Below are 27,711 nucleotides of genomic sequence, written 5' to 3' on the forward strand. Positions count from 1 at the left end.
TCATATAAATTTTGTAAAATAAAATGCAAAAATTGGTAAAAGTCATGGGTCAATGTACCCATCCATCACGCAGTGTGGTTTCATCTCCGACCATCCTATCTTTAAAAGGCTGCCCTGCCTATCTTTCTTGGTATCATCTTCATTCTTCATCATACCAACAAAAGAAAAAAAAATGGGAAATTTTGGTTGGAATCATGCAGCGCTCATCTTTCTGGTGGTGTCTTGTTTCTTTGCATGGGAGACGATAGCATCAACAACAACGGAAGCTGAAGCTCTTCTCAAATGGAAGAGCGGCCTGTCAATTTGTTGCGGCCTCTCTTTTCCACTCAAATCATGGTCACTATCCAACCTAACAAACCTTTGTAATTGGAGGGGCATTGTCTGCAATGCTGGTGGAGCTGTCTCTCAGATCAATCTTCCTTTTGCTCTTCTCTATGGTACTCTTCACCACCTCAATTTTACTTCTTTTCCCAGCCTCACTGGTTTCAACATCACTGGTAACAGCTTCAATGGATCAATCCCTCCTGCCATCGGTGATTTGTCCAACTTGGTCTTCTTGGACTTGAGCAACAATAGGTTTCAAGGAAAGATACCGCCACAGATTGGGAACTTGACGGAGCTTCAGCACCTCGACCTTAGTTTAAACTTCATTAGTGGAGTTATTCCTCATCAGATTGGGAACTTGACGGAGCTTCAGCACCTCGACCTTAGTCGAAACTTTTTCATTAGAGGAGTTATTCCTCATCAGATTGGGAACTTGAGAGAGCTTCAGTACCTCGACCTTAATAGCAACAATATGAGTGGAGTTATTCCTCATCACATTGGAAACCTTCAAAAGGTATGGCTCCTAGACTTTGGGTATAATAATAATCTGTTGTTAGATGCTTCTGACTGGTCGTCTAAAGTTAAGAGTTTTCCTATGCTCAGACATTTCAGTTTCGTTAGCGGTACATTGATATCGTTCCCTGATTTCATACTATGTTCTCGCAACCTAACTTATCTTGATTTGAGTGGAACCAATTTGAATGGATCAATTCCTGAGTCATTATTCACCAACTTGAAGAAGCTTGAGTATCTCGATCTTTCTAATAATGAATTTTCTGGGCCTTTATCACCTTACATTAGCAATCTGTCTAACCTCAAAGATCTTAAACTGTCACAAAATCAATTCCAAGGTGAAATTCCATATTCTATAGGCCAACTCAAAGATCTTCAAGTCTTGGACATTAGCTACAATCTCTTGAATTCAACTATTCCTTCGTCACTGTCAACTTTGACCAAATTGTCTACTCTGGAATTATCATCTAATTTTATTTCCGGTAATATTTCACCCCATCTCATCTCATCTCCAATTAATTGGACCAAGCTTACAAATTTGGGGCTTGCAGACAATTCCTTCAATGGCAGTATTCTATCTGAAATTGGTTTGTTCACAAATCTTGAATTCCTTTCTTTGTCCGGAAATAAATTTCATTGCACCATTCCACCCCAAATAGGAAAATTGCAAAATTTGATTGTATTAGACCTCATTGCAAGCAACCTCTATGGTTTGATACCTCAAACAATTGGAAACCTTACCAACCTCCAATACCTTCTGCTTTCCGGAAACAATTTGTCAGGAAAACTTCCACCCCAAATAGGAAACTTGCATAATTTGGATAGGCTAGACTTATCAGACAACCATTTCTTTGGTCCAATACCACAAGCAATCGGAAACCTCACTGGCCTTACTGATCTAGTGATTTCCAATAATAATCTCACTGGGATGTTGCCACCTCAAATAAGAAACTTGAAAAGTTTGGAAAGTCTAGAATTGTCTGAAAACAACATCTATGGACCAATATTTGAGATAATTGGAAATCTCACAAGCCTCGGTTCTATTCAGATTTCCTATAACAATTTCACTGGAACACTTCCACCTCAAATAGGAAATTTATTGAGTTTAGCTATTCTAGACTTGTCAAGAAACAACTTTTATGGTCCAATACCTCAAATAATTGGAAACCTCACACGACTTGCAGCCCTACGCCTTTCCACAAACAATTTCATTGGTACACTTATGTTTGATAGTGGAAATCCAACATCAAATCTTATCTCTTCAACCATTTGCAATTTACGTTCTCTCATAATTTTGGATTTGGCAAACAATTCGTTAACTGGGCCAATACCTCAATGTTTGGCAAACAACGATCTGTCTGTGTTAGATTTGCACCAGAATCAATTTCATGGGTCAATCCCAAAACAATTTAAAGTTTGCAACTCCTTGAGCAGACTTAGTTTGTATCATAACCAATTAGAGGGTGCAGTGCCACATTCTTTAATCAGTTGTAAAGAGTTAGAAGTCCTCGATCTTGGATACAACAATTTGAGTGGTACATTTCCAATGTGGTTAAGATTTCTTCCAAATCTAAAGGTCCTTAACTTGAGATTTAATAGGTTGAATGGTTCCATCCGAAATAGGAGGATTAAAGGGCATTTGTTTCCTCAACTTCGTGTCTTTGACCTCTCTCATAATGGATTCATGGGAGAGTTACCCACATGGTTTTTCAAGAATTTTAAAGCCATGACAAATGTTGATGAAAATAAATCACAATTGTACCTTGGTCTGAATACCGGTCTAGAAATTTCCTCTCCCTATTACTATGAAGATTCAATGATTGTGAGTGTGAAGGGGCAAGAGCGTGAACTTGTAAGAGTACTTAGCATGTTTATTACCATAGATCTCTCCAGCAACAAATTTGAAGGGCATATTCCAAATAGTATTGGAGATCTTCTTGCATTACGTGAATTAAATTTATCACGTAACAAGTTCATCGGACACATCGCAACGTCTCTTGGAAATTTATCCATGTTAGAATCTTTAGACCTTTCTTTGAATCAAATTGGTGGAGTTATCCCTGAGCAATTGACAAGAATTACAACTCTAGAAGTGTTGAATCTCTCACATAATAAGCTTGTGGGATGCATACCTCAAGGCCCACAATTCAATACATTTGAAGCAAATTCATTCCAAGGAAATGATGGATTGAAAGGAAAACCTTTGTCACAAGGTTGTTGGAATGGCATGACACCGCAACTTCCAGCACCAAAGGAGCTCCACCAAGAAGATGATTCGAGTTTTTTGAGCGGATGCACCGTAAAAGTTGTGGCAATGGGATACAGTTGTGGTATTCTTTTTGGATTATTCATGGGAAGTCTCATGCTCTTAACTGGAAAGCCAGAATTCATTGCAAAGTTTGTTGAGGAAGAAGCATACAAACTAGCAATGAAGATCAAAAGAAGAAGATCAAAAACAAGAAGGAGAAGAAACTAGCATCGTCAATGGTAAGTAATCTTATTACACCAAAGCAATTTACAACTATATATGGTATGTTTTTGTTTGGTAATGCATAAGTGTAGATACTTGAAGCAATATACTATGAAGTGTGTTTACTAACTTTTGCAGCTCACTTGGCTTCTCTCCGAATGACAAATACTCAAGACAGAGGTTGTTGTTGTTAAAGAAGTGGTTTGGTTTGCTGCCGACTCATAAGCTACGGGCCACCTCCCAAGTACGGTTGGCTTTCATATATGATCTATCTCTAGTTAGTTTGAGTTGTTTAGCTTTGGTTTGATACCAAATGTTTCAATTCTTGCATGATGAATAATGTCAATATTTTCATGTCTTAGAGCTTTCTTTCTAGTAAAATGGATTTGTTATGCCTATGTTTATTCTCTCAAAACAAAATTCTTCATTTCTCCTAGATAGTTTATTACATTGTTTTCTTGATACATAGAGTGAAAAAAAAAAACCAAAAAAACTAACAAAACTTTACAATTAGGCAAATCTGAATTAGAAAACACCGATAATATTTGTAAAAATATGAGGTTTCATTCCTTTAGGGATAATAATAAAAAAAAAATCTAAAGACCTACATAAGAGTAAGACACTAAATTAGTTACCATCCAATTTGTACATAAATTTGTTTGATTTAATTTATCAAAAATCATATAATTATGCAAGTCAAGCTCAGAAAAATTAATCAAAATGAAATTGAAATAAATAAAGATAAAATAAAATAAAATAAAATTATTAGAGCATTTGATTATATTAATTTTAGAAAGTCTTAATCATGTAGTTTGTACTATACATTACATGTTTTACTCATGTACCTTTCATAGTTATATAGCTAAACGCCTAAATTTTGAAGATAAGAAAAATTGTAATGTTTTTTTAATTTCTTCACCATGCGATATGCGTGGGAGTCTTTTACTTGACCTCTTTATGGTCTTTCATTTTCGTGAACTACACTAGTAAACAAATAATGCATGTTCAATTAAGCTATTAAGAGTTATCAATGTGTATCCACTTCTACACTAATGAAATCATCATTTGCCAAGGATATATTTGTAATTGGATGGGCATTTATACTGCGGATATTCTTATGGCCGGGTCAAGCTAGACAGACCAAAATTCTTCACCAGCTGACGTGGTAAAATAAATATGTTTTTGTGGTTAGTGCTTTATTTTTTTATTGTTTTTTTTAGTGACGAGGGAAATCACAACCACTATATGAGGGTGTGCATTGAGTAATTTCGCCTTATGACTCTAACTGATAAAGAACTACAAAAAAGTAAATGAATATATGTGTCGCACAGCTGATCAGTAGGCTCAAGCCAAGAAAGTCAACAAGCCACATACACCTACCCAAAGTTGAACTTATAACATTATGATTACCTAAATCAAAGGATACTTGTTTCCTCAACTTCGTGTCTTTGGTTACAATGAATTCATAGGGAATTTGCCTACAGTGCTTTTTAAGATTTTTAAAGCAATGGCAAATGAAGATGCTGATAGAATACCACAAGAACAAATGTACCTAAATCTGAAATACTACTATTACCAAGATACCAAGATTCCTTAGTGATAGAAATGAAGGGCCAAGAGTGAGAAATTGTTAAAATACTAATCATGTTTACTACCATTGATCTCTCAAGTAACAAATTTGAAGGTCATATATATTCCAAATAGCATTGGAGATCTTCTTGCACTACGTGAATTAAATTTATCACATAACATGTTCACCAGCCTCATCCCAACGTCTCTTGGAAATTTATCTGCGCTTGAATCTTTAGACCTCACTTCAAATCAAATTGGCGGGGCAATTCCTAGAAAATTGGCAAGTATTACATCGCTTGAAGTGTAAAATCTCTCACATAACAAGCTTGTGGGATGCATATCTGAAGGCCCACAATTCAATACATTTGAAGCGAATTCATTCTACGGAAATGATGAATTGTAAGGAAAACCTTTGTCACAAGGTTGTGAGAATGGCATGACACCGCAACTTCTTGCACCAAAGGCGCTCCACTAAGAAGATGATTCGAGTTTATTGAGCGGATGCAGAGTAAAAATTGTGACAATAGGGTACGTCGGTTGTGGTATTCTTTTTGGATTATTCATTTGAAAACCAGAATTCATTACAAGATTTGTTGAAGAAGAAGCATACAAACAAGCAAGGAAGGTAAAGCGAAGAAGATCAAAGACAAGAAGAAGAAGAAACTAGTTTTGCATGTCAATTCAATGGTAAGTAATCCGACCTGTTACAACTATATGTATGTTACATTTTTTGTTTTGTAAGGCATAATTAAGCAAGTCCAGATGCATGAACGAATAATTGGTGAAGTTTGTTTACTATCTTTTGCAGCTCGATTCTCTCCAAATGACAAAGACTCAGAAAGAGGATATGATACTAAAGAGGCATTTTGGATTGTTGTCATATGATAGGTGTTGTTATATGTTAATCTGAGTTGTACGATTTTGGTCTAATACCAAATGTTCCAAGCATGATGAATAATGTGTTTGTTAATGTCTTAGAGCTTTCTTTCTAAAATAGATTTATTATGGCTATGGGGAAAAAGATTATTACTTTCTGTCAATAGATTGTAACCTAGACAATTTGCATTATGTAAATTGGATCTTGAAGCTGGATAATACAAGTGACCAATGATATGTCGTACCACGTATATTTATATAGTAAATGATTGAATATATTTATTCAACATGTTTATTCGAACCATAAATAATATTTTGGTATTGTGAAGTTGAGAATATTATTTATGTTTGGTAGAAATTTTATATTTTGATTGATTAAGAATGTCAGATATATTTCCCAATTCTGAGGAGTTAGATTGAAAGGTCACTTTCCGGAAAGTCAAATTAACTTCTCGAATGTGATATGAAGGAACACTTTCGGAATGATCCGATCGGAGGGAACTGGTTGGAAGGAACCATTTCAAAAGGAACACTTCCGGAATGATCTGATCGGATAGTGTGCTTCTCACACCTAAAGATTGTGACCAAACATTCTCTATGTATATAGGATTGGAACATCAATTGTCGTTATTTGTGAATTATTATCTTGTAAACTTTCATTGATATTTTAGAATATTAATTTTGTTCCCTAAAGATTTATTAGATAATAAAGTTATTGCATTTAGATTCTTTAAGTAGAGATAAATTTTGCCTTATACATAGTAGATCAACTTGTATTAATGTACATTTTAATTAAAGTAATACAGATTTGGAATAGGGAGTTAATTAAAATTTGTGCTACAACAAATAATGCTTGGTTTTAGCATAAAGAAGACAATGTATTTTCAGAATAATTATAGTTTGACATTCATATTTTTTAGGATGAAGAGTAAAAGAATAGTATCTTTAATTCTTTTTTTAATAATTGAAAGAAACAAATCAAATTAAATAAATATTATTACATTTTAGTTCTTATCATAAAGAAGAAAATAATTACAAAAAAGAATTAAAATAAAATAAAAAATGACATGAGTTCCATTTTGTGTATACTAATTTAATTATTATGATAATAATATAAAAAAATGCTCATCATCTTTGTTGTTGTTGTCATCGTTGTTGTTGTTATTAAAAGTTAAAAAATATTTTGCAATGAGTAAATTAAAACTAATAAAAGTTAACAAAATACTCCGTTAACCTCACTTACTCGGATCTGAGTTCATATTAACTCTTTGGAGGCTTGGAGCATTGCCTTCATCACTCTCATCTTTGACAAAGTTGTCAGGGTTGGATTTATCAAATAACTTTTTTCTGGTAATATTTCACCAAATATCTTTTCCAATTCAACCAAGCTTGTATACTTGTGGCTTTAAAACAATTCCTTCTATGGGAGTATTTCATATGAAATTGGCTTGCTAACTAATCTTGAAGACCTTTCCTTGTATTCAAATCAATTTTCGGACAACATTCCAACTTATATAGGAAACTTGCAGAGTTGCAGTTAGGGGGTGTTCAATCTTGACTTTTTAAATATTTAAAGGTTTTTATGAATTTTAAAAGTCTAGAGACATTATTCAATTTAAATTTTTAGAAAGTTTTTAAAAGTCGGTTGGTATTCGATTGACAAATTATATCGTGGATCACGGTGCACATATCAATGTGCACCACGTACGTAAACGACGTCGTTTTGAGCATTGTAAATTAACCGTTCATTTTTTTGGAAATCACGTTTCCCGTTTCGACTGGTCTATGTATTTATGTTAATATTCTGTGTATTCTAGGTAATCGTTTTGTGTATTCCAAGCAATCATTCTGTGTATTCTAGGCAACCGTTCTGTGTATTCATGTTAGTAACACATGTTGTGATGTGTTTGTGCATTCGAATGTTTAGGATGATGAGTTATGTGTATTTTGTGTCAATATTCTGTGTATTCTGGGTAAATATTCTGTGTATTCTAGGCAAACGTTCTGTGTATTCTAGATAATGATTATGTGTATTATAGATAATGAATTCCCTTGAGTTATCCGCGTCCGCGTCCACTAACATCGAAACGACGTCGTTTACTTACGTGGTGCCCATTGCTATGTGCACCGTGGTCCACGATATAATGATTAGGTGTTTTTAAAAGTCGTGTGATATTCAAAAAAAAATTATAAACTTTTACAAACTTGTTTATTTTAAGACTTTTTATAGATTTTTTTCTTCTCAAATATAAATAGTTGAAATTGATCCCTCATTCCCTCAACCTATTGAAAATCTATATATTTTTTCCCTCTCTATTTAAGCTCTATAAGCCTTATGCTGAAATTCAATAGATTATTTTTCTTCATTACCATGTATGAACTTTTTCTTTCTCCTAAACTTTGGCTACTTTGTCGACAAGGAACCCATGGAGGAGTCGTCCAGATTTGGAGGGAAACTATCATGGTACGTGGTCTGTGTCCAAAAATTTGGACAAAGTCTTTTATGGTGGTGTTTGTCCGAGATTGTCACGTCTAGATGAGGACCAGCATGGAGGAAGTCCCTGCCCAAAGGGCGAAGACTTTTATAACCTCTGATCTTCATTCAAAAAATCTAAACTATATATTATTGTGGTTTAGAGAATGAGATTATTCACATTGTAATTATTGTCACTTTCATTGTTGTAATCATCGTTTCAATATTCAAACATAGCAAGAAGATGATTATCATGTTAATAATTATGTTTAATGTCAAATTAAATTATTTACACTTAATTAACCAAGTTGATTAGCATCTTGTGCTCAGATGGCAGAGTAGTAGTTTTCCCATATAAGAGGTCATGCGTTCAAACCTCAACTGACTCAGCCCGCGGGGTATTCTTGCAACACCGCTATATGGCCATACAAAAGCTATCTTAGGATAGAGTGTTTTTATGTTTGAAGTATGTATCCATCTCGAGAACTCAATAAAACTACATGCGTGAGTACGAGTAGATTGCATTTTTTTTATACACTGTTCTAATATCTATATTTTGTGAAGTAAAAATAATTTAGTTGAGATTTGATTGGACCTACTATTCAGTCATTCAGTGGTTGTGTTTAGTTTAGGTTTTACCAAATTAATCTTCCCCAATCTTCCAATACAGTAGTACCTAGATATGCCATTAATTGTATTGTGATTCAGATAGATGGAACTGATGGATGGGAGGCCGTCATTACTCATTAGTCATTACCAAAGAAACGGTCAATCCGGAGAACCTATATACATACTTTAATTTCTATCAATTCTTGTCTCTCTTCCATCCTAACCAAATTCCATAATTCCTACCACAAATGTAGTGTATGACTTGTCAAAAAAAAAAAAAGTAGTGTAGGATGAGAACATCTTGAAAATAACTTTCATTTGTTGTATTAGTAGAAATATATCATTTTTCTTTACCATCTGATACGGAACTGTGAATTGTATGATGATAATATTTGTAAAATGACTTATATTTGTTGTATTATGTAACACCCCAGGGAAAGAGAAGCCGAGCCAGCCGGAATCAAGGGAAAGAATGAGCCGGAATCAAATGAAAGAAAGAGCCGAGCCAACTGGAACCGAAATCGACACAGGACGACGCCGTTTTATTCTTTAGCTGTTAGTTTGTTAATGAATTTGTTTAGTTATTTCCCTTATTTCTAGTATAAATAGGGAGTGTATTGCAGTGAATCATACGCTTGGTTTTACACGTTTAATATCAATTCTCCCTACTTCTTCTTCCCTCAAACTTTCTCTGCAATTCTCCTTTCTCTTCTATTTCTCTTCTATTTTTCTCTCTTCTTTCGGTTCACTTTCAGGATCATTACATATTAGTAGAAATAATGTACCCTACCATTTTTCTTCACCATGGAGCTGTGGAAAATGGAAATGTCTTTAGTTTTGGTTTCACCAGATTTTTCTTCCCTAATACAGTACAGATGGAATTGATGGATGATAGGAAGTCATTAGCAAAGAAACGGTCAATCCGGTTAACCTTTTTTTTTTTTTTTTTTTTTTTTTAATCGAAAGACAGATTCATTGATTAATCAAACGAGAGGTAGTAAAGCCTCTAAAGTCGTACAAAAAAACATCTTGCACTTGAGCCGGCAAGGTGAAGAAATCAAAATACATTGAAGGATAAGATCGGCTAATACCAAAGAGAGCAAGAGCGTCAGCCACTTTGTTTGCCTCCCGGTAAATATGAGACAGGGATGCTGACCAAGATAATAGCAAATTTCTTATCTGGCTGATCGCATTTTTTATTTTCCAAGGAATATTCAGCAAGTCAGATTGAACATAACTAACCAAGTTGGAGGAATCTACCTCGACGAATGTGGGGAATTTGGCTGCTGAGGCACACCAATCTTCCTAACCGAGTTTCCAAATTCCTACAACGTAACAATGATAAATGCAGTGTTTGTTTTTCTTCCATCCTAACCAAATTCTTTTTTTTTTTTTTAAGTACTACTGTCTCTGTTACAATGTAGTATCTGTTCATAGCTACTTTCTCAACCTACGAATCCACTCCAATCATCCATGTGGGGGTGTTAACTGGGACACCGGGTGCCACTAGACCACAAGGTCTTTGACAACCAAATTCTAAAATTCCTAGCTACCACGCACAATAATAAATTATAAATGTAGTGTATGATGAGAACAACTTGAAAATAACTTCCATTTGTTGTATTAGTAGAAATGTACCATTTTTCTTCACCATCTTATACGAGCTGTGGAAAATGGAAATGCCATCATTCTTATGTATCAATCAGGCCATCACTCCAACATACATACATACATACATACACTGTACTTGTCTATAAAAGAGCCATATTTGCTGGGTATCATGTCATGTACCAGAGTTGTTTCGTTCTTAAAAAAAAAAAAAAAAAAAACTTAATTATGGGAAATTTTCGTTGCAACTATACAGCACTGATCATCTTTCTTGTGCTGCCACCTTGTTTCTTTGCATCACCATCAACAACTGAAGCTGAAGCTCTTCTGAAATGGAAGAGCAGCTTGTTCATGTCTTCTTCTTATCTCAATTCATGGTCACTATCCAATCTAAGAAACCTTTGTAATTGGAGGGGCATTGTTTGCAATGGTGATGGAGCTGCTGTCTCTGAGATCAATCTTCCTAATGCTGATCTCTCTGGTACTCTTCACCACCTCAATTTTACTTCTTTTCCCACCCTCACTCGTTTCAACATCGGTGGAAACTACTTCAATGGATCAATCCCTCCTGCCATTGCTGATCTGTCCAACTTGGTCTTCTTGGACTTGAGCAACAATACGTTTGAGGGAAGCATACCGCCACAGATTGGGAACCTGACGGAGCTTCAGTACCTCACCCTTTACAACAACTCTTTTAGTGGAGTTATTCCTTATCAGATTGGAAATCTTCAAAAGGTATGGTTCCTGGACTTCGGATCAAATTTATTCTTGGAATCTCCTGATTGGTCTAAAGTTAAGAGTTTGCCTATGCTCACACATCTTGGTTTTTATGGGAATGCAGCAGAACAATCAGGCTTCCCTAGTTTCATACTAGGTTCTCCCAACCTAACTTATCTTGATTTTTTTCTAAATAATTTGTATGATCCATTTCTGGAGTTGTTGCTCACCAGTTTAGGGAAGACGAAGAAGATCGAGTATCTCGATCTTTCTGGTAATGTATTTGGAGGACCTTTATCACCTAACATTACCAAGTTGTCTAACCTCAAATATCTTCGGTTGTCATCTAATTTTTTTGATGGGGAAATCCCCTCTTTTATATGCCAACTCAAAAATCTTCAAGTCTTGGATATTAGTTTGAATTTTCTGAATTCAACTATTCCTTCTGAGCTCAGTCGTTGCACTAACCTCACTTACTTGGATCTATTTGGTAATTCACTCTCTGGACCATTGCCTTCATCACTATCATCTTTAACCAACCTTAGGTCTTTGAATCTTGCGGGAAATTTCATCGATGGGAGTATTCCATCTGAAATTGGTTTGCTCACGAATCTTGAATACCTTCGCTTAGATTTAAATCGTATTTCAGGCAGCATTCCAGCTCAAATGGGAAACTTACAAAATTTGATTGAATTAAGCCTGGGAACGAACCACCTCTTTGGTTCAATACCTCAGACAATTGGAAACCTCACATTCCTTACTGCTTTACAACTTTCCCACAACAATCTCACTGGGATGCTTCCACCTCATATAGGAAACTTGAAGAATCTGGCTACTCTAGACCTTTCATATAATAGTCTCTATGGGATGTTTCCACCTCAGATAGGAAACTTGAAGAATCTGGCTAACTCTAGACCTTTCATATAATAATCTCTACGGTCCGATACCCCAGACAATTGGAAATCTTACTAACCTCGATTATCTTGACCTTTCTTCCAATGATTTCACCAAAACACTTCCACCTCAAATAGGAAATTTGCCAAATTTGTGGAGTTTGGACCTGTCAGAAAACAACCTCTATGGTCCAATACCTATGACAATTGGAAAGTTGAAGAAGTTGACCGAACTAAACATGGAAAAAAATAGTTTCTATGGTCCAATACCTCAAACAATTGGAAATCTCACAAGCCTCACAATGTTGGAACTTTCCAAAAATAATCTCATCGGAATGCTTCCGCCACAGATAGGAAACTTGCAGGATTTGTGGATATTAGATGTATCAAGAAATAATCTCTCTGGTCCACTACCTCAGATAATTGGAAACCTCACAAGTCTCAGTAGTCTATTTCTCTCCACCAATAATCTCATTGGAATGCTTCCACCTCGTATAGGAAACTTAAAGCATTTGAATGATTTGCACTTGTCAGAAAACAACCTCTATGGTCCAATATCTCATACAATTGGAAACCTAACGAGACTCGAAACACTACTCCTTTCCGCAAACAATTTCAACGGAACACTTCTGTCTGAGAATGGGAATCTGCCATCAATGCTTATCTCTTCAACAATTTGCAATTTAAATTCTCTCCAAATTTTGGTTTTGGCCAACAATTCATTGGCTGGGCCAATACCTCAATGTTTGGGAAACATTAACAAAGACCTCTCGGTGCTAGATTTGCATCACAATCAATTTCATGGGCCAATCCCAAGAAATTTTAAGGTTGGCAACTCATTGAACAGACTTAATTTGCGTGAAAACCAATTAGAGGGAACAGTGCCACGATCTTTAATCAATTGTAAAGAGTTGGAAGTTCTTGATCTTGGACACAACAACTTAAGTGGTAGATTTCCAATGTGGTTAGGAGCTCTTCCAAATTTGAAGGTTCTAAGCTTGAGATTTAACAAGTTGAATGGTTCCCTAACAAGTACTTATGTTAAAGGGTATTTGTTTCATCAACTTCGTGTCTTTGACCTCTCTTACAATGAATTCACTGGTAATTTTCCTACAAAGCTTTTTAAGTATTTTAAAGCCATGGAAAATGAAGATCCACAACAGCAAATGTACCTAAATCAGAGCGACTACTATCAAGATTCATTAGTGGTAGGAATGAAGGGGCAATTTCGTGAAATTGTGAAAATACTAGTCACGTTTACTGCTATTGATCTCTCATGTAACAAATTTGAAGGGCATATTCCAGATAGTATCGGAGGTCTTCTTGCACTACGTGAATTAAATTTATCACATAACAAGTTCACCGGACACATCCCAGCATCTCTTGGAAATTTATCTATGTTGGAATCCTTAGACCTTTCTTCGAATCAAATTGGTGGAGTTATCCCTACGCAATTGGCATGTATTACAACACTTGAAGTGTTAAATCTCTCACATAATAAGTTAATGGGATGCATACCTCAAAGCACACAATTCAATACATTTGAAGTGAATTCATTCCAAGGAAATGATGGATTGAAAGGAAAACCTTTATCACGAGGTTGTGGGAATGGCATGACACCACACCCTCCAGCACCAAAGGAACTCCACCAAGAAGACGATTCAAGTTTTTTGAGCGGATGCACCGTAAAAGTTGTGGCAATGGGGTACGGTTGTGGTATTCTTTTTGGATTATTCATGGGAAGTCTCATGCTCCTAACTGGAAAGCCAGAATTCATTGCAAGGTTTGTTAAAGAAGAAGCATACAAACTAGCAATGAAGATCAAACGAAGAAGATCAAAAACAAGAAGGAGAAGAAACTAGCGTCAATGGTAAGTAATCTTATTACACCAAAGCAATTTACAACTATATATGGTATGCTTTTTGTTTGGTAATGCATAAGTCTAGATGCATGAAGGAATAAAATATATTATGAAGTGTGTTTACTAACTTTTGCAGCTCACTTGGCTTCTCTCCAGATGACAAATACTCAAGACACAGGATATTGTTGTTAAATAAGTGGTTTGGTTTGGTTTGTTGCCGCCTCATAAGTGGTTTGGTTTGTTGCTGACTCTTAAGCCACCTCCCAATTCAAGTACTTTCGGCTTTCATATATGATCTATCTCTAGTTAGTTGTTGTCACATGTTAATTTGAGTTGTATGGCTTTGGTCTGATACCAAATGTTTCAATTCATGCATGATCAATAATGTCAATAAGTTCATGTCTTAGAGATTTCTTTCTAGTAAAATGGATTTGTTATGCTTATATATATTTATTCTCTCAATTATAACAAAATTCTTCATTCTCCTAGATAGTTTATTTTTATATGATACAAAGAGTGAAAATATTAACAAACTTTACAATTAGATAAATCTAAATTAGAAAACAATGACAATACACTATTAAAAAATAGTTATTTAAAGACATAAATTTAGCAGCAATTTAGTATATGTGAGACAAAAATTTGTCTGATTTTTTTCTTTTACTTTGTATGTTAGTGGTAGGATAAGGAAAATATTTCTATGTATTATGTTAAGGCGATTTTGTTTTCAAATTCGGTGTCTTGCCTGCTCCTATAGTTGCTTGTTCAGCTATGAGTTTTTATTTAAAAATGTATTTTTTACTTGAATTGGTTGTTAATTGATTCGTATGCTATATCTTTGCGAAACTTTAAAATAGAATGGAATTGTGAAGCAGGTAAACTTAGTTGTTAGTACAAAAAAAAGCTACTTATTAGAGATCCTTGCTTAGCTTGTTTTTGAACTGGCTATGCACATGAACACAAACTTTGTGCCTTGCATTAGTATTTCACCATTGAAATATATATTAATCAGCAAGTGCAGTTAGTAATTGAGTGGGATGCTATGAATAAAGAATAAGTGGGATGCTGTGAAAAAAGATCAGAATGGAGAACTTGGAAGCAACTGAAACTTGAAGAAACTGATTTGGGGTGAGATTCTAGTACAAATATGATTAGTGGCTCCGATGAATGGTGGGAGAAAAACAATTAAGGTTTGTATTATAGATTTTTAAGATTAAAACATAATTATATTTTGGTGTTGATTGTAAACTTACTCTCATTTTTTTTGTAGGAGAACCCAGACTATAAAAAATTTCGTAACAAATTCATTGACCATGCAATGAAAGATGTCATTTTTAGTCTTTTTACATTTATCAGCTTATAAAAAAGTTATTTTTACCAAATACTTTTAAGCATAATCAACTAGTTTAGCAGTTCTTCAATTTTCATAGCTTATAGCTTTTCAACTTTCAACTACTTTTCACCTTTCAGTTAGCTTTTCAGCAAGGTTTGCCAAACATAACTATAAGCACGATTTATTCGTGACAATTGCTTATAACCGCCGCTAAGTATTAGCTTAATATTATGTTGACTTCTTCCATCACCTTGTTTTGATGAGGAAGCATGAGACATTGAATCCCTAAAATCTAAAATCTCTAGCTGCTCACCTGCGATTTCCAGTTCTGCTCTCTGCTAGTTCGCTGCACTGCGACTGCCCCTGCAATGTCTCACTGTGAACCGGTACTATTTGATGAATTAGATCCATGTTCTATTGATTTTGCTTTTTGTTAGCTAGTTTAACACATTGGTATTGCTTTTCATTTTCATATTCTATATTTTTTTCTTTGCTTTTTTTTTCTTTCAGTGGTGGTAGGTTTTCATGTTCATGTGAGCGGCGTGAGAAAAGATTTATGCACCAAATAGTGGCACTCCGTCTCCGAGTACAGCAGAAACTAGGCCAAAAATAAAGTTTGCCAGATTGAAATTCCTTTCTCTTGATACTCGCTGCAAGTCCCTATTTCTAATAGTTTCACTTGAATCCTATACAATAATTTTACTAGCATGATTAACTGAATGTTCTTTTGTAGAAATTCAACAATGTGGTGGCCTGGATAGGACCATAGGAGAATAGAAAGATCTCTTAACAATTTCGGAGCAATGTCTACATGATTATGTGTCTAGGAGCAAATAGTTGTGGTATTAATCTGGTTATTGTAAGTTATAATTGCTTTTGAAAACTTACATTTGCTTGTCAAGTTGCTAACTTGTATTGATAAGGTTATTAAATTCAAATCCAGAAATGGGCTGCTGATTTGAATCAGTATGCATGTGAAAGCTTGAGGTTAAGCCATCCAGGGACAAATGTAACATTGTCCTCTCTAATTCCTTTTCTTTTGTATGTTGTATTTAGTTATTTTGCTTTTCTGCTGATCTTTCTTGTTTTTTATGCATTTTGGAAGAGATAGAGCCACCTGAAACACTTGTGTGTAGCCTAAGGCCCTACCAGAAGCAGGCTCTTTACTAGATTTCAGAATTGGAGAAGGGAACTGAGGCAGAGCAAATAGCCAAAGTTTTGCATCCATGTTGGGCAGCATATCAAATTTGTGATGAGTATGCACATCTCTTGGGATATAAAATAAGATGTCAAAACATTAAAAGAAACTACTTTGTACTGGATATTAGGAGTTTCACCTAAATTTGTGAAATATTTGCCTAAGAGCTCTATTAATTTGGGAATTTGCTAACCAAGCTTCTCAATAGGAGGGGTCCTGCAATTTATGTGAACATTTTCTCTAGTGAAGCAACTGCTGAATATCCTTCTGCATTGGAAACAGCAAGAGAGGGAGTGAGTTTTCTTTGTTACCTCTTTTCTCTATAATTCCTTTTTTTTTTTTTGTTGCATATATTAATTTCTCTGCAAAATATGGTCTCTGTAGATCTTAGCCGATGATATGTGCCTAGAGTAAACTGTAATGACAATTGCTCTAATGTTTGCGAGGCTGGGCAAGGGTATCCTTGATAATCAAGAACTTGCTGAGGATATGGCTATTACTCAGCATTCTAAGAACAAAAGGATTAAAGGTGACACTCTCATTGTTTGTCCTATGGCATTACTTGGTCAATGGAATGTGAGTTTATTAGTTTGTAACCCCTTTCTTGCTTAGTGTCAACATGAAAATGTGACTGATATTGATCATAATTCTTATAACAGGATGAACTTGAACCCCATTCAAAGCCAGATAACATTTCTGTTTTTGTTCATTATGGTGGGGACAGAAGTAATGACCCTAGAGTGTTAGCAGAACCAGATGTGGTCTTGACAACCTATGATCTTCTAACTGTTGCGTATAAGTTTGTAAGTGATCTTGCCTTTTTTTTTCATATTAGTATGAGTTCTGTTCATTTGGTTCTGTGCCCACTGCTACTTGTTATGGACTATCTTGATTAACCAGTTTCTAACTTTGATTTAGGATGGGGAGATTAGCATATTTCTTAAAGTTGATTGGCGTGGAATTGTACTGGATGAAGCACACACCATAAAGAACTGGAGGACTATGAGTCCTAGGGCTGCATTCACGCACATTATTGTCTGCACATTGCAGGTGGTGCAGTGTCTTACTGGTACTCCACTTCAGGTATGTTCCTCATCTAAGTGCCCTAATTATCATACTTCCTAAAAAAATCAAGTCTTGTGTAAGACCGTCTCATGTGAGAAACGTAATACTTTTTAGATTGTTCTCGATATCTGGTTTAGTTAATGATGTCCTCACTAATTGCTGCAGAATAATGTGCAAGATCTTTACAACCTCATTAATCACTACGAAGAGATATGGCCAAAATACAGAGAAGTGGACGATTTGTGCGAGAATTTCAACTTATTGCTCTTTTGTTCCACTTTTGCTTTTGTATGTCCAAATGACCAAGATCATTGAAAACACCACAATTTAGCTCTCTAAAAGGTGTTACCCCCATCTTCATAGCTTCTTATTAGCTCCCATTGACTGTACTCTACATGCATCTGAAATGCTTCAAAAATCATTTAATTCATCTAAATCATCAAGAATTACATCTGAACACACAAATGGATCAAATGAGGAATACTTTGGGCAAAATCATAGCAAATGACAAGGAAAATAAACTTAAATGCAAGGACTAAATATGAACATTTAGGCATTTATCATTTATCTATGCTTGAATCCTTAGACGTTTCATCAAATCAAATTAGTGGAGCAATCCCTGTGCAATTGGCAAGTATTACAACGCTTGAAGTGTTGAATCTCTCACATAATAAGCTCGTGGGATGCATACTTGAAGGCCGACAATTCAACACATTTGAAGCAAATTCATACCAAGGAAATGATAGCTTGAAAGGAAAACCTTTGTCACGAAGTTGTAAGAGTGGTATGACAAGATTATTTGTGATAAATTCATACAGTGTTGACAAGATTCGAACTCGAAGATTATTTGTGATAAGTTCGATCAATACAGTGTTGACAAGATTCGCGCAAACTCATAAATTTATGGTATAAGAAGTATATAGCATGTCAGAGTATTCTTATTCATCATGATCTTACTTCACCGACAATGTGAAATGGTTGACTTCATACATAAACTAAAGGCCATGGACCACTTCTTCACAAATGCTCTGTAAATTCTTCACCTTTCGCTTTCTTGACTATTTTGCCTTTAATTTTGGTTTCATCACATCTCTCTAGCATAGAAATTTATCAATTTTCTTGATGATGCGATACGGAGATGTGGAAGTTAATGTCTTCCTAACGGGTCTTTCACGCGATTATAGGAGGGGTTTTTTTTTTTTTTTTTTTTTGAGCGTGCACTAAAGTAAATTCTGCTTTTACCCTAACCTGCAAAGGATCACAAGAAGTAATTAAACTAATTTAAGTTGCCTATATTTGACAGGCCCAAACTAAGAAAGTCAACAGGGGCAAATTTTACAGCACGTGGACCATCGTCCAAAATGGTGTCGTTTCTTTTAATAAAAAGAAATTGCACCCGTTCCACGTAATTAGCTCTGCTTGTATATCATATTCAGTTTCATTTTTTTTTATATATATTGTAGTTTCAATTCAGCGCAATTACAGTTTCATTTTGTTTCAACTACAGTTTCATTCGACATTATTATACATACAATAGTTTTATTACAATGAGACATGTTATTAAATTTCATTAACTCCTTGATTTTGGTATATATGCACCCATGTATTATATTCACATCTCGTTAAATGAAAGTAATATAATTCAGTTGAGATTTAATTGGACCCCATTCTGGGATTGCCTTTAGTTTTGGTTTCACCAGATTTTTCTTACCTAATACAGTACAAATGGAATTGATAGATGAGAGGTAGTCATTAATTAGAAGAGAAAAGTCAATCCTAACCAAATTCTTGTGGTCCATTATTCCTAACCAAATTTCCAAATTCCTAACACCACGACAAATGCAGTGTATGACAAAAACATCTTAGAAATGACTTTTAGTTGTTGTATAGATATATGTATGACTTTTCTTCACCATCTTATAGGGAGCTGTGTAAAATGGAAATGCCAAGTATCAATCAGGCCATAACTACTTCAATATATATATCTTGTCTATAAAAGAGCATATTTCATTGGTATCATACCATGTATCAGAGTAATTTGGTTCTTCAAAAAAACTGTATAGCACTGATCAACTATGGGAAATTTTGGTTGCAACTATATAGCACTGATCATCTTTCTTGTGCTGCCACCTTGTTTCTTTGCATCAGCATCAACAACAACTGAAGCTGAAGCTCTTCTCAAATGGAAGACCAGCTTGTTCGTGTCTTCTTCTTATCTGGATTCATGGTCACTATCCAATCTAAGAAACATGTGTAATTGGACGGGTATTGTCTGCAATGGCGGTGGAGCTACTACTGTTTCTCAGATCAATCTTCCTTATGCTAATCTCTCTGGTACTCTTCACCATCTCAATTTTACTTCTTTTCCCAGCCTCACTGGTTTCAACATCAGTGGAAACTTCTTCAATGGATCAATCCCTCCTGACATCGGCGATTTGTCTGACTTGGTCTTCTTGGACTTGAGCAACAATACGTTTGATGGAAGCATACTGCCTCAGATTGGGAAGTTGAGGGAGCTTCAGTACCTCTCCCTTTCCGACAACAATTTTAATGGAGTTGTTCCTCATCAGATTGGCAATCTTCAAAAGGTATGCTTCCTGGACCTTGGATCAAATTCTTACTTGGAAGCTCCCGATTGGTCTAGAGTTCAGAGTTTTCCTGTGTTGAGACATCTCAGTTTCGGTGGGAATGGATTTGGACCTGCAAGGTTCCCTGATTTCATACTAGGTTGTAACAACCTAACTTATCTTGATTTGTCGGATAGCAATTTGAATGGATCAATTCCTGAGTCATTGTTCACCCGTTTAGAGAAGCTTGAACATCTTGATCTTTTTGACAATAAATTTTCAGGGTCTTTATCACCTAACATTGGTAAGTTGTCCAACCTCAGACATCTTGATTTGTCTGCAAACAATTTGAATGGATCAATCCCCGAGTCATTGTTCACCAGTTTAGAAAAACTTGAGTATCTCTATCTTGATTCCAATGACTTTTCAGGACCTTTATCACATAGCATTGACAAGTTGTCAAGCCTCAAAGACCTTCGTTTGTTTGGAAACAAATTGAGTGGATCAATCCCTGAGTCATTGTTCACCAGTTTGGAGAAACTTGAGTATCTTGATCTTTCTTGCAATGACTTTTCAGGACCTTTATCACCTAACATTGACAAGCTGTCCAACCTCAAATATCTTGATTTGTCGTCCAATTCTTTTCAAGGAGAAATCCCATATTTTATAGGTCAACTCAAAAATCTTCAAACCTTGTATATTAAGAATAATTACTACCTGAATTCAAGTATTCCTTCTGAGCTTGGTCGTTGCACTAATCTCACTTACTTGGTTTTGAGTTCAAATTCACTCTTTGGAGCATTGCCATCATCATTGTCATTTTTGGCAATGTTATTTGAGTTGGATTTATCTGACAATTTCCTTTCTGGTAATATTTCACCAATTATTTTCTCCAATTGGACCAAGCTAACGTCTTTGGATCTTCAGAACAATTCCTTCAATGGCATTGTTCCATCAGAAATTGGTTTGCACACAAATCTTGTATACCTTTCCTTGAAAAATAACAAGATTCTAGGCACTATTCCACCTCAAATAGGAAACTTGCAGAATTTGACTTTCTTAGATTTGTCTGAAAATATCCTTTTTGGTCCAATACCTAAAACAATTGGTAACCTCACAAGTCTCATTCATCTAAATCTTTCCAACAATCATCTTTTTGGAATGCTTCCACCTCATATTGGAAACTTGCAAAATTTGGATATTGTATGGTTGTCAGAAAACCAACTCTATGGTCCAATACCTCACACAATTGGAAACCTCACACGCCTCAGTATTCTAAAGCTTTTCTCCAACAATCTCAACGGATCACTTCCAACTTGCATAGGAAAATTGCAACATTTGATTGAAGTAGACCTATCAAAAAACAGTTTCTCCGGTCCAATACCTCAGACAATTGGAAACCTTTCATACCTTCAAATTCTAATCATTTCTAGTAATAGACTTACCGGAACACTTCAACCTAAGAGTGGAAATCTAACACCAATGCATTTGTCTCCAACCATTTGCAATTTAGGTTCTCTCCTAATATTGGATTTAGCCAACAATTTGTTAATTGGGTTAATTCCTCAATGTTTGGTTAACACCAAAGAAGATCTCGTTGTGTTGGACTTGCACCAGAATCGATTTCACGGTTCAATTCCAAAAATTTTTAAAGCAAACTCTTTGTTAACACTTAATTTGCGTGATAACCAGTTAGAGGGAAATATACCGCGATCTTTAATCAATTGTAAAGTGTTAGAAGTTCTTGATCTTGGACACAACAACTTGAATGGTACATTTCCAATGTGGTTAGGAGCTCTTCCGGAATTAAAGGTTCTTAGCTTGAGATTTAACCAGTTGAATGGTTCAATAACAAGTACGAGGATTAAAGGACATTTGTTTCCTCAACTCCGTGTCTTTGACCTCTCCTACAATGAATTTACAGGAGAGTTGCCCACATGATTTTTCAAGTATTTTAAAGCCATGACAAGTGTTGATAAATATAGAATACCACAAGACATATACCAAGACTCCTATTATTGCAACGTTATCAACAGGGGTTGTCCCATTAGTGCGAGTATTGTACATCACTATGGAGAATCTATGGTGGTGGAAATGAAGGGGCAAGAACGTCAACTTGTAAGGACAATATTTATCTTGTATAGTGCCATTGATCTCTCAAGCAATAAATTTGAAGGGAGTATTCCAAATAGCATTGGAGATCTTCTTGCACTGCGCGAACTAAATTTGTCACGTAACATGTTGGTTGGGCACATCCCTATATCTCTTGGAAATTTATCCATGCTTGAATCCTTAGACCTTTCATCAAATCAAATTAGTGGAGCAATCCCTGGGCAATTAGCGAGTATTACAACACTTGAAGTGTTGAATCTATCACATAATAAGCTTGTGGGGTGCATACCTGAAGGTCGACAATTCAATACATTTGAAGCAAATTCATACCAAGGAAATGATGGATTGAAAGGAAAACCTTTGTCACCAGATTGTGAGAATGGCATAGCACCGCAACTTCCAGCACCAAAGGAGCTCCACCAAGAAGATGATTCGAGTTTTTTGACCGGATGCACTGTAAAAGTTGTGGCAATGGGTTACGGTTGTGGTATTCTTTTTGGATTATTCATCGGAAGTCTCATGCTTCTAACTAGAAAGCCAGAATTTATTTCAAGATTTGCTGAAGAAGAAGCATACAAATTAGCAATGAAGGTCAAACGAAGAAGATCAAAGACAAGAAGAAGAAACTAGCTTTGCATGTCAATTGTAAGTAATCATGTTATTACAAATATGGTATATATGTTACGTTTTTGTTTGGTAATGCATAATTAAGCAAGTCTAGATGCCTGAACCAACGAATAATTTGTGAAGTGGATTTTCTCCCAATGGCAAATACTCACCATAGGATGCTGGTAAAGAAGTGTTTTTGGGTTGTTGTCGTTTGGTAGGTGTTGTCACATGTTTATGGTATGAAGGGTTTTATACTTTGGGTTGTCGTTTTTATGTCTTTGGGTTGTTGTCGTTTTTATATTTTGATTGATCAAGAATGTTGAATATGTGTTTTAATTCCGAGAAGTTTTTCTTTTGGTAAATTCACGGGATCCTTCTCTATCCGTTTAATGGTCCAAGTCTACCCACGCTCGCTTCGGGAGGCACAAAAGTTGGCACAGTGAGAATCGAACCCGGATTCTCCTGAAATTCTTCCCCAGAGCTCACTTGCCACTCGAGGTACTCCATTAGGTTAATGATTGTGGAAGTTACAAAAATCTTCCAGTAACCTTATTCATAACTCAGGTATTAAGAGGATTAAATGAAGGATGCCTGATAATGAATATAAAATAGAAATTCATCTGTTGCCAATAAGCACACAAACAATGAGTGTATTATATTCTTGACTAAGTAACTGTAATACTTAAGAGAGAGTGTTTCCTACTTTTCTAGACAAGAATTTCAAGCTACAACCTTGATCAACTTTTTATAAAAAACAAGCTAAAAAGTTTAGCATTATTCTTGTATCTCAAAAGTTCTAATTTATTTACCCTTGTTGCTTGCCAAGGGATAGGAAGAAATTAAATAAACTTTTAAAATAATGTGCCTTTACACCCCAAAAGATTGTGATCAAACATTCCCTTTGTTTTCTAGTTCTCATGTTACTTCACTAGACCAGGACTATTTTTTTCTAACACCATTGAGCTTCAAAGAGAACATTTTCTTTCTTCTCTCAAAAGAGAAAAAGAAAAAAAAAACAAGTATATTCTCCTAAATATTATTATGTTGGTTTTGATTATATATTCATCGAAATTCATATAATTATGCGAGTCAAGTTCATACTAAACCAGTAGCTATATAGGAGCTAGCTAGTTACAGAAAACACTTAATACTCAGCATTTTGTAGGGAAGTGAACAAATTAAGATATTAGTTAGTAGCGAAGATATACTTTTATTTCTTTACTAGATATAATGCGTCCAATACGCGACTTAATTAGTGCTTAACACAAAAATTAAAATAAGTAAATAATTAGTATAATTTTTAAATATCAAATTAATATAAAATAAAATGATTATTTTCAATATAATAAAAATTAGTACTTTAAACTTGTAACAATTAATAGTAGTAGTAAAGATGAATATTGATGTAGATAATTATAATCAAGAATAAAAATTATGTCTTAACAATTTTTATATAGGGAAAATGACACTTTTCCCCCCTATGTTATGTGCATATATCCCCTGAGTTATTAAAGTGGCAGTTTTTCTCGCTCAATTATTTTAAAAGTGGTAGTTCCCCCCCCCCCCCCCCCCCCCCCCGGTAATGTTAAATTGACATTTGCCCTTAAAAATAACTATTTCATTTATGTTTATTCTCCAACCAATTATATTACTAATATGTATGGAAGATCACGGTTCGATACGAACCTAATCGAACACTATAGCAATTGAACTTAAATAGTATGGACGGTTACGGTTACGATTCAGAACTGAAAAAATAAAATAAAATAATTGTTGAATTTAGACTATTTTTAAATAAGAAATAAAATTACAAAAATAAATAAATAAGTTTTGATTGGCGGTTCAAAATTGAAATTGGAACCGAACCGTACCGATTTATCAAAATAAGTGTTTGATCATTTTCACTATATATGACTGTGGTTCAGTTCCGGTTCACGGTTCAACAATTATTTAATTTTATTTTTTCAGTTCTGAATGGTAACCAGAACCGTTCATACTATTTCGGTATGATTGCTACAGTGTTAGTTTGGTTAGGTTCGAACCGAATCGTGATCATCCATACATATAAGTAATAATTTGTTGGAGAAGAAAATAAATGAAATAATTATTTTTAAGGGTAAAATTGCCAATTTAACATTTCAGGGAGAAAAACTGACACTTTAATAACTCAGGGGGGAAAAGTGCTATATGCACATAACTTAGGGGGAAAAGTGCCATTTTCCCTTAAATTTATATTCACACAAATTATTATTATACATCTCAACATTTCNGGGGGGGGGGGGGGGGGGGGGGAGGGGAGTGCTATATGCACATAACATAGTGGGAAAAAATGTCATTTTCCCTAAAAATATATTAAGTCTCCCTAATGCGATATTGATGAGTCAATAAAACTTAATTTATTTTTTGTGAAAAGTGAAATGATTATAATAGGTTTACTGATGGCGTTGTCAAAGATTAATTAAAGAGTTATGCAATAAAATTATAGTCGATCATGGATTTACCGATGACGTTCTCCTTCATGCACTTGGCATCTCAATTGACCCGTAAACGGTAGTCGGTCAAATATGTCCTCACATGTGCGCGTCTCTCCTTAGCCGACCGGATTACCAAGTGCATGAATAGCACGTTGCACACATGCCCGTCCCTCGGCATGCTCAAAATCCTTATCGAGATACATGCTGGGGACTTTCTATACACGCCATAACCGTTTGCTCGGGAACCTCCGACCCTAGCCGTCCCTTCCTGAGCCTAGCACTCAATACTAAAAGACATACGATTGCACGCCCGTATACTGCCGATCACATACGAAGACAGATACTTGGTGGAATTTACTACATCAATATTCTTATATCTAACGGCTATGACATACAAAAGCTTTTAAGATAGAGTGTTTACATGTTTGAAGTATGTATCCATCTTAAGAACTCAAGAAAACTCTTCAAAAATGTTTAGGTCGTTTACAAAAGAATGCATCTTTTTACATACTGTACTAATATTTATATTCCGTGAAGTAAAAATAATATAGTTGAGATTCGACGAGACCTACTATTCAGTGATTGTGATTAGTTTTGGTTTTACCATACATTAGTACCTACAGATGCCGTTAATTGTATTCTAATTCAGATGAAATTGATGGATGGGAGGCACTCATTACTCATGATTCATTACCAAAGAAACGGTCAATAAGGGGAACCTACATACTTTAATTTCTATCAATTCTTATCTCTCTTCCATCCTAACCAAATTCCAAAATTCCTACCACAATGATAAATGTAGTGCACGATGATAAGATCTTGAAAATAACTTCCATTTGTTGTATTAGTAGAAATGTACCATTTTTCTTCACCATCTTATACGGAGGTGTGGAAAATGGAAATGCCATAATTCCCATGTACCAAGTCGGGTACGTGGTTTTTAAACAATTATGAATTTTTACAGACTTGTTTATTTTAAAACTTTTTGTAGATTTTTACTTCTCAAATATAAATAGTTGAAATTCATCCCTCATTTCCTCAATCACAAGATATCTAAACTTTCTTTCTACCAAAAATCTATCTAGTTTTTTCCTCTCTATTTAAACTCTATAAACTTTATGCCTAAATTCAATAAATTATTTTTTCTTCATTACCATACCTTTTAATTTCTTCATGCCTAAACTCTACTACCTTTTTCTTTCTCCTAAACTTGGGCTACTTTGTCAACAAGGACCCGTGGAGGAGGAAGTCTTCGTCCAGATTTGGAGGGAATCTATCATGGTGGTCTGTGTCCAAAAATTTGGACAAAGACTTTTATGGTGGTCTTTGTCCGAGATCTAGAAGACCACCATGGAGGAAGTCCGTGCCCAAAGGGTGAAGACTTTTATAACCTCTCCATTCAAAAAATCTAAACTATTATTGTGGTTTAGAGAATGAGATTATTCACATTCTAATTATTGTCACTTTCATTGTTGTAATCGTCGTTTCAATATTCAAACATAGCAATTAAGAAGATGATTATCATGTTAATAATTATGTTTAATGTCAAATTAAATTATTTACACTTAATTAACCAGTTTGGTTGGCCTGAGTTTCAGTGCACTCTCATTTCTTAAGAAACATCGTTAGAAGTTCAATATCTTGTCATCGTATCAACTTTTGGTGGAGTGGTAAATAGCGATTAATCTTTATAGTTAAACTAACCAATATTACAATAATATTCTTATATCTAACAGCTATGGCATACAAATGCTCTTAGTTAAGATATAGAGTGTTTTCATGTTTGAAGTATGTATCCATCTCGAGAACTCAAGAAAACTCTTCAAAAATGTTTAGGTCGTTTCTGTAATGAAAAAAAAAAAGTTGTTTTTACAAAAGAATGCATTTTTTTTTCACATATTGTACTAATATCCATATTTCATGAAGTAAAAACAATCTAGTTGAGATTCGATCGCACTTGCTACTCAGTGATTGTGTTTAGTTTTGGTTTTACCAGAATTTTCTTCCACAATACATGCAGTAGTATGGATGGGAGGTAGTCATTAGCAAAGAAACGGTCAATCCACTGAACCTACTTTAATTTCTATCAATTCTTGTCTCCTAATTAACCAAATTCCAAAATTCCTACCACAATGATAAATGTAGTGTATGATCATAACATCTTGAAAGTAACTTTCGTTTGTTGTATTAGTAGAAATATATCATTTTTCTTTACCATCTGATACGGAACTGTGAATTGTATGATGATAATATTTTTAAAATGACTTATATTTGTTGTATTAGTAGAAATGTACCCTACCATTTTTCTTCACCATTTTATACAGAGCACTGGAAAATGGAATTATTGCCATCATTATATTATGTATCAATCAGGATCTACTTGTCTATAAGTGGGCCATATTTAATTTATTGGGCATCATAATATTTACCAGAGTAG

General features: G+C 34.9%; 3 protein-coding genes, 1 long non-coding RNA gene and 1 pseudogene across 4 annotated transcripts; all 5 read left to right on the forward strand.

The window, feature by feature from the left end:
* The first annotated feature begins 172 nt into the window (after positions 1 to 172).
* Positions 173 to 3,705, forward strand: LOC116004116 (receptor-like protein 9DC1). The gene is made up of 2 exons (XM_031244049.1): positions 173 to 3,324; positions 3,446 to 3,705. The coding sequence occupies exon 1, from the start codon at positions 173 to 175 to the stop codon at positions 3,311 to 3,313; it is 3,141 nt and encodes a 1,046-aa protein (XP_031099909.1). The 3' UTR covers positions 3,314 to 3,324; positions 3,446 to 3,705.
* Positions 3,706 to 10,673: 6,968 nt separating this feature from the next.
* LOC116004117 (MDIS1-interacting receptor like kinase 2-like) lies at positions 10,674 to 12,929 on the forward strand. Its single transcript, XM_031244050.1, has 2 exons — positions 10,674 to 11,180; positions 11,812 to 12,929. Exons 1-2 carry the CDS (start codon positions 10,674 to 10,676, stop codon positions 11,848 to 11,850), a joined length of 546 nt encoding a protein of 181 aa, XP_031099910.1. The 3' UTR covers positions 11,851 to 12,929.
* Positions 12,930 to 13,155: 226 nt separating this feature from the next.
* Positions 13,156 to 14,322, forward strand: LOC116005245. The gene is made up of 2 exons (XR_004094909.1): positions 13,156 to 13,925; positions 14,053 to 14,322. It is a non-coding gene; the product is annotated as an uncharacterized LOC116005245 (long non-coding RNA).
* Positions 14,323 to 15,500: 1,178 nt separating this feature from the next.
* LOC116005366 (DNA repair protein RAD5B-like) lies at positions 15,501 to 17,948 on the forward strand. The gene is made up of 9 exons (XM_031245650.1): positions 15,501 to 15,635; positions 15,760 to 16,108; positions 16,193 to 16,258; positions 16,355 to 16,505; positions 16,656 to 16,740; positions 16,832 to 17,023; positions 17,107 to 17,250; positions 17,366 to 17,530; positions 17,678 to 17,948. The coding sequence occupies exons 6-9, from the start codon at positions 16,868 to 16,870 to the stop codon at positions 17,825 to 17,827; spliced, it is 615 nt and encodes a 204-aa protein (XP_031101510.1). The 5' UTR covers positions 15,501 to 15,635; positions 15,760 to 16,108; positions 16,193 to 16,258; positions 16,355 to 16,505; positions 16,656 to 16,740; positions 16,832 to 16,867; the 3' UTR covers positions 17,828 to 17,948.
* Positions 17,949 to 19,587: 1,639 nt separating this feature from the next.
* On the forward strand, positions 19,588 to 23,062 carry LOC116004118 (annotated as a pseudogene).
* Positions 23,063 to 27,711: the final 4,649 nt, after the last annotated feature.

The sequence above is a fragment of the Ipomoea triloba genome, chromosome 14, assembly GCF_003576645.1.
Source record: "Ipomoea triloba cultivar NCNSP0323 chromosome 14, ASM357664v1".
NCBI lineage: Eukaryota > Viridiplantae > Streptophyta > Magnoliopsida > Solanales > Convolvulaceae > Ipomoea > Ipomoea triloba.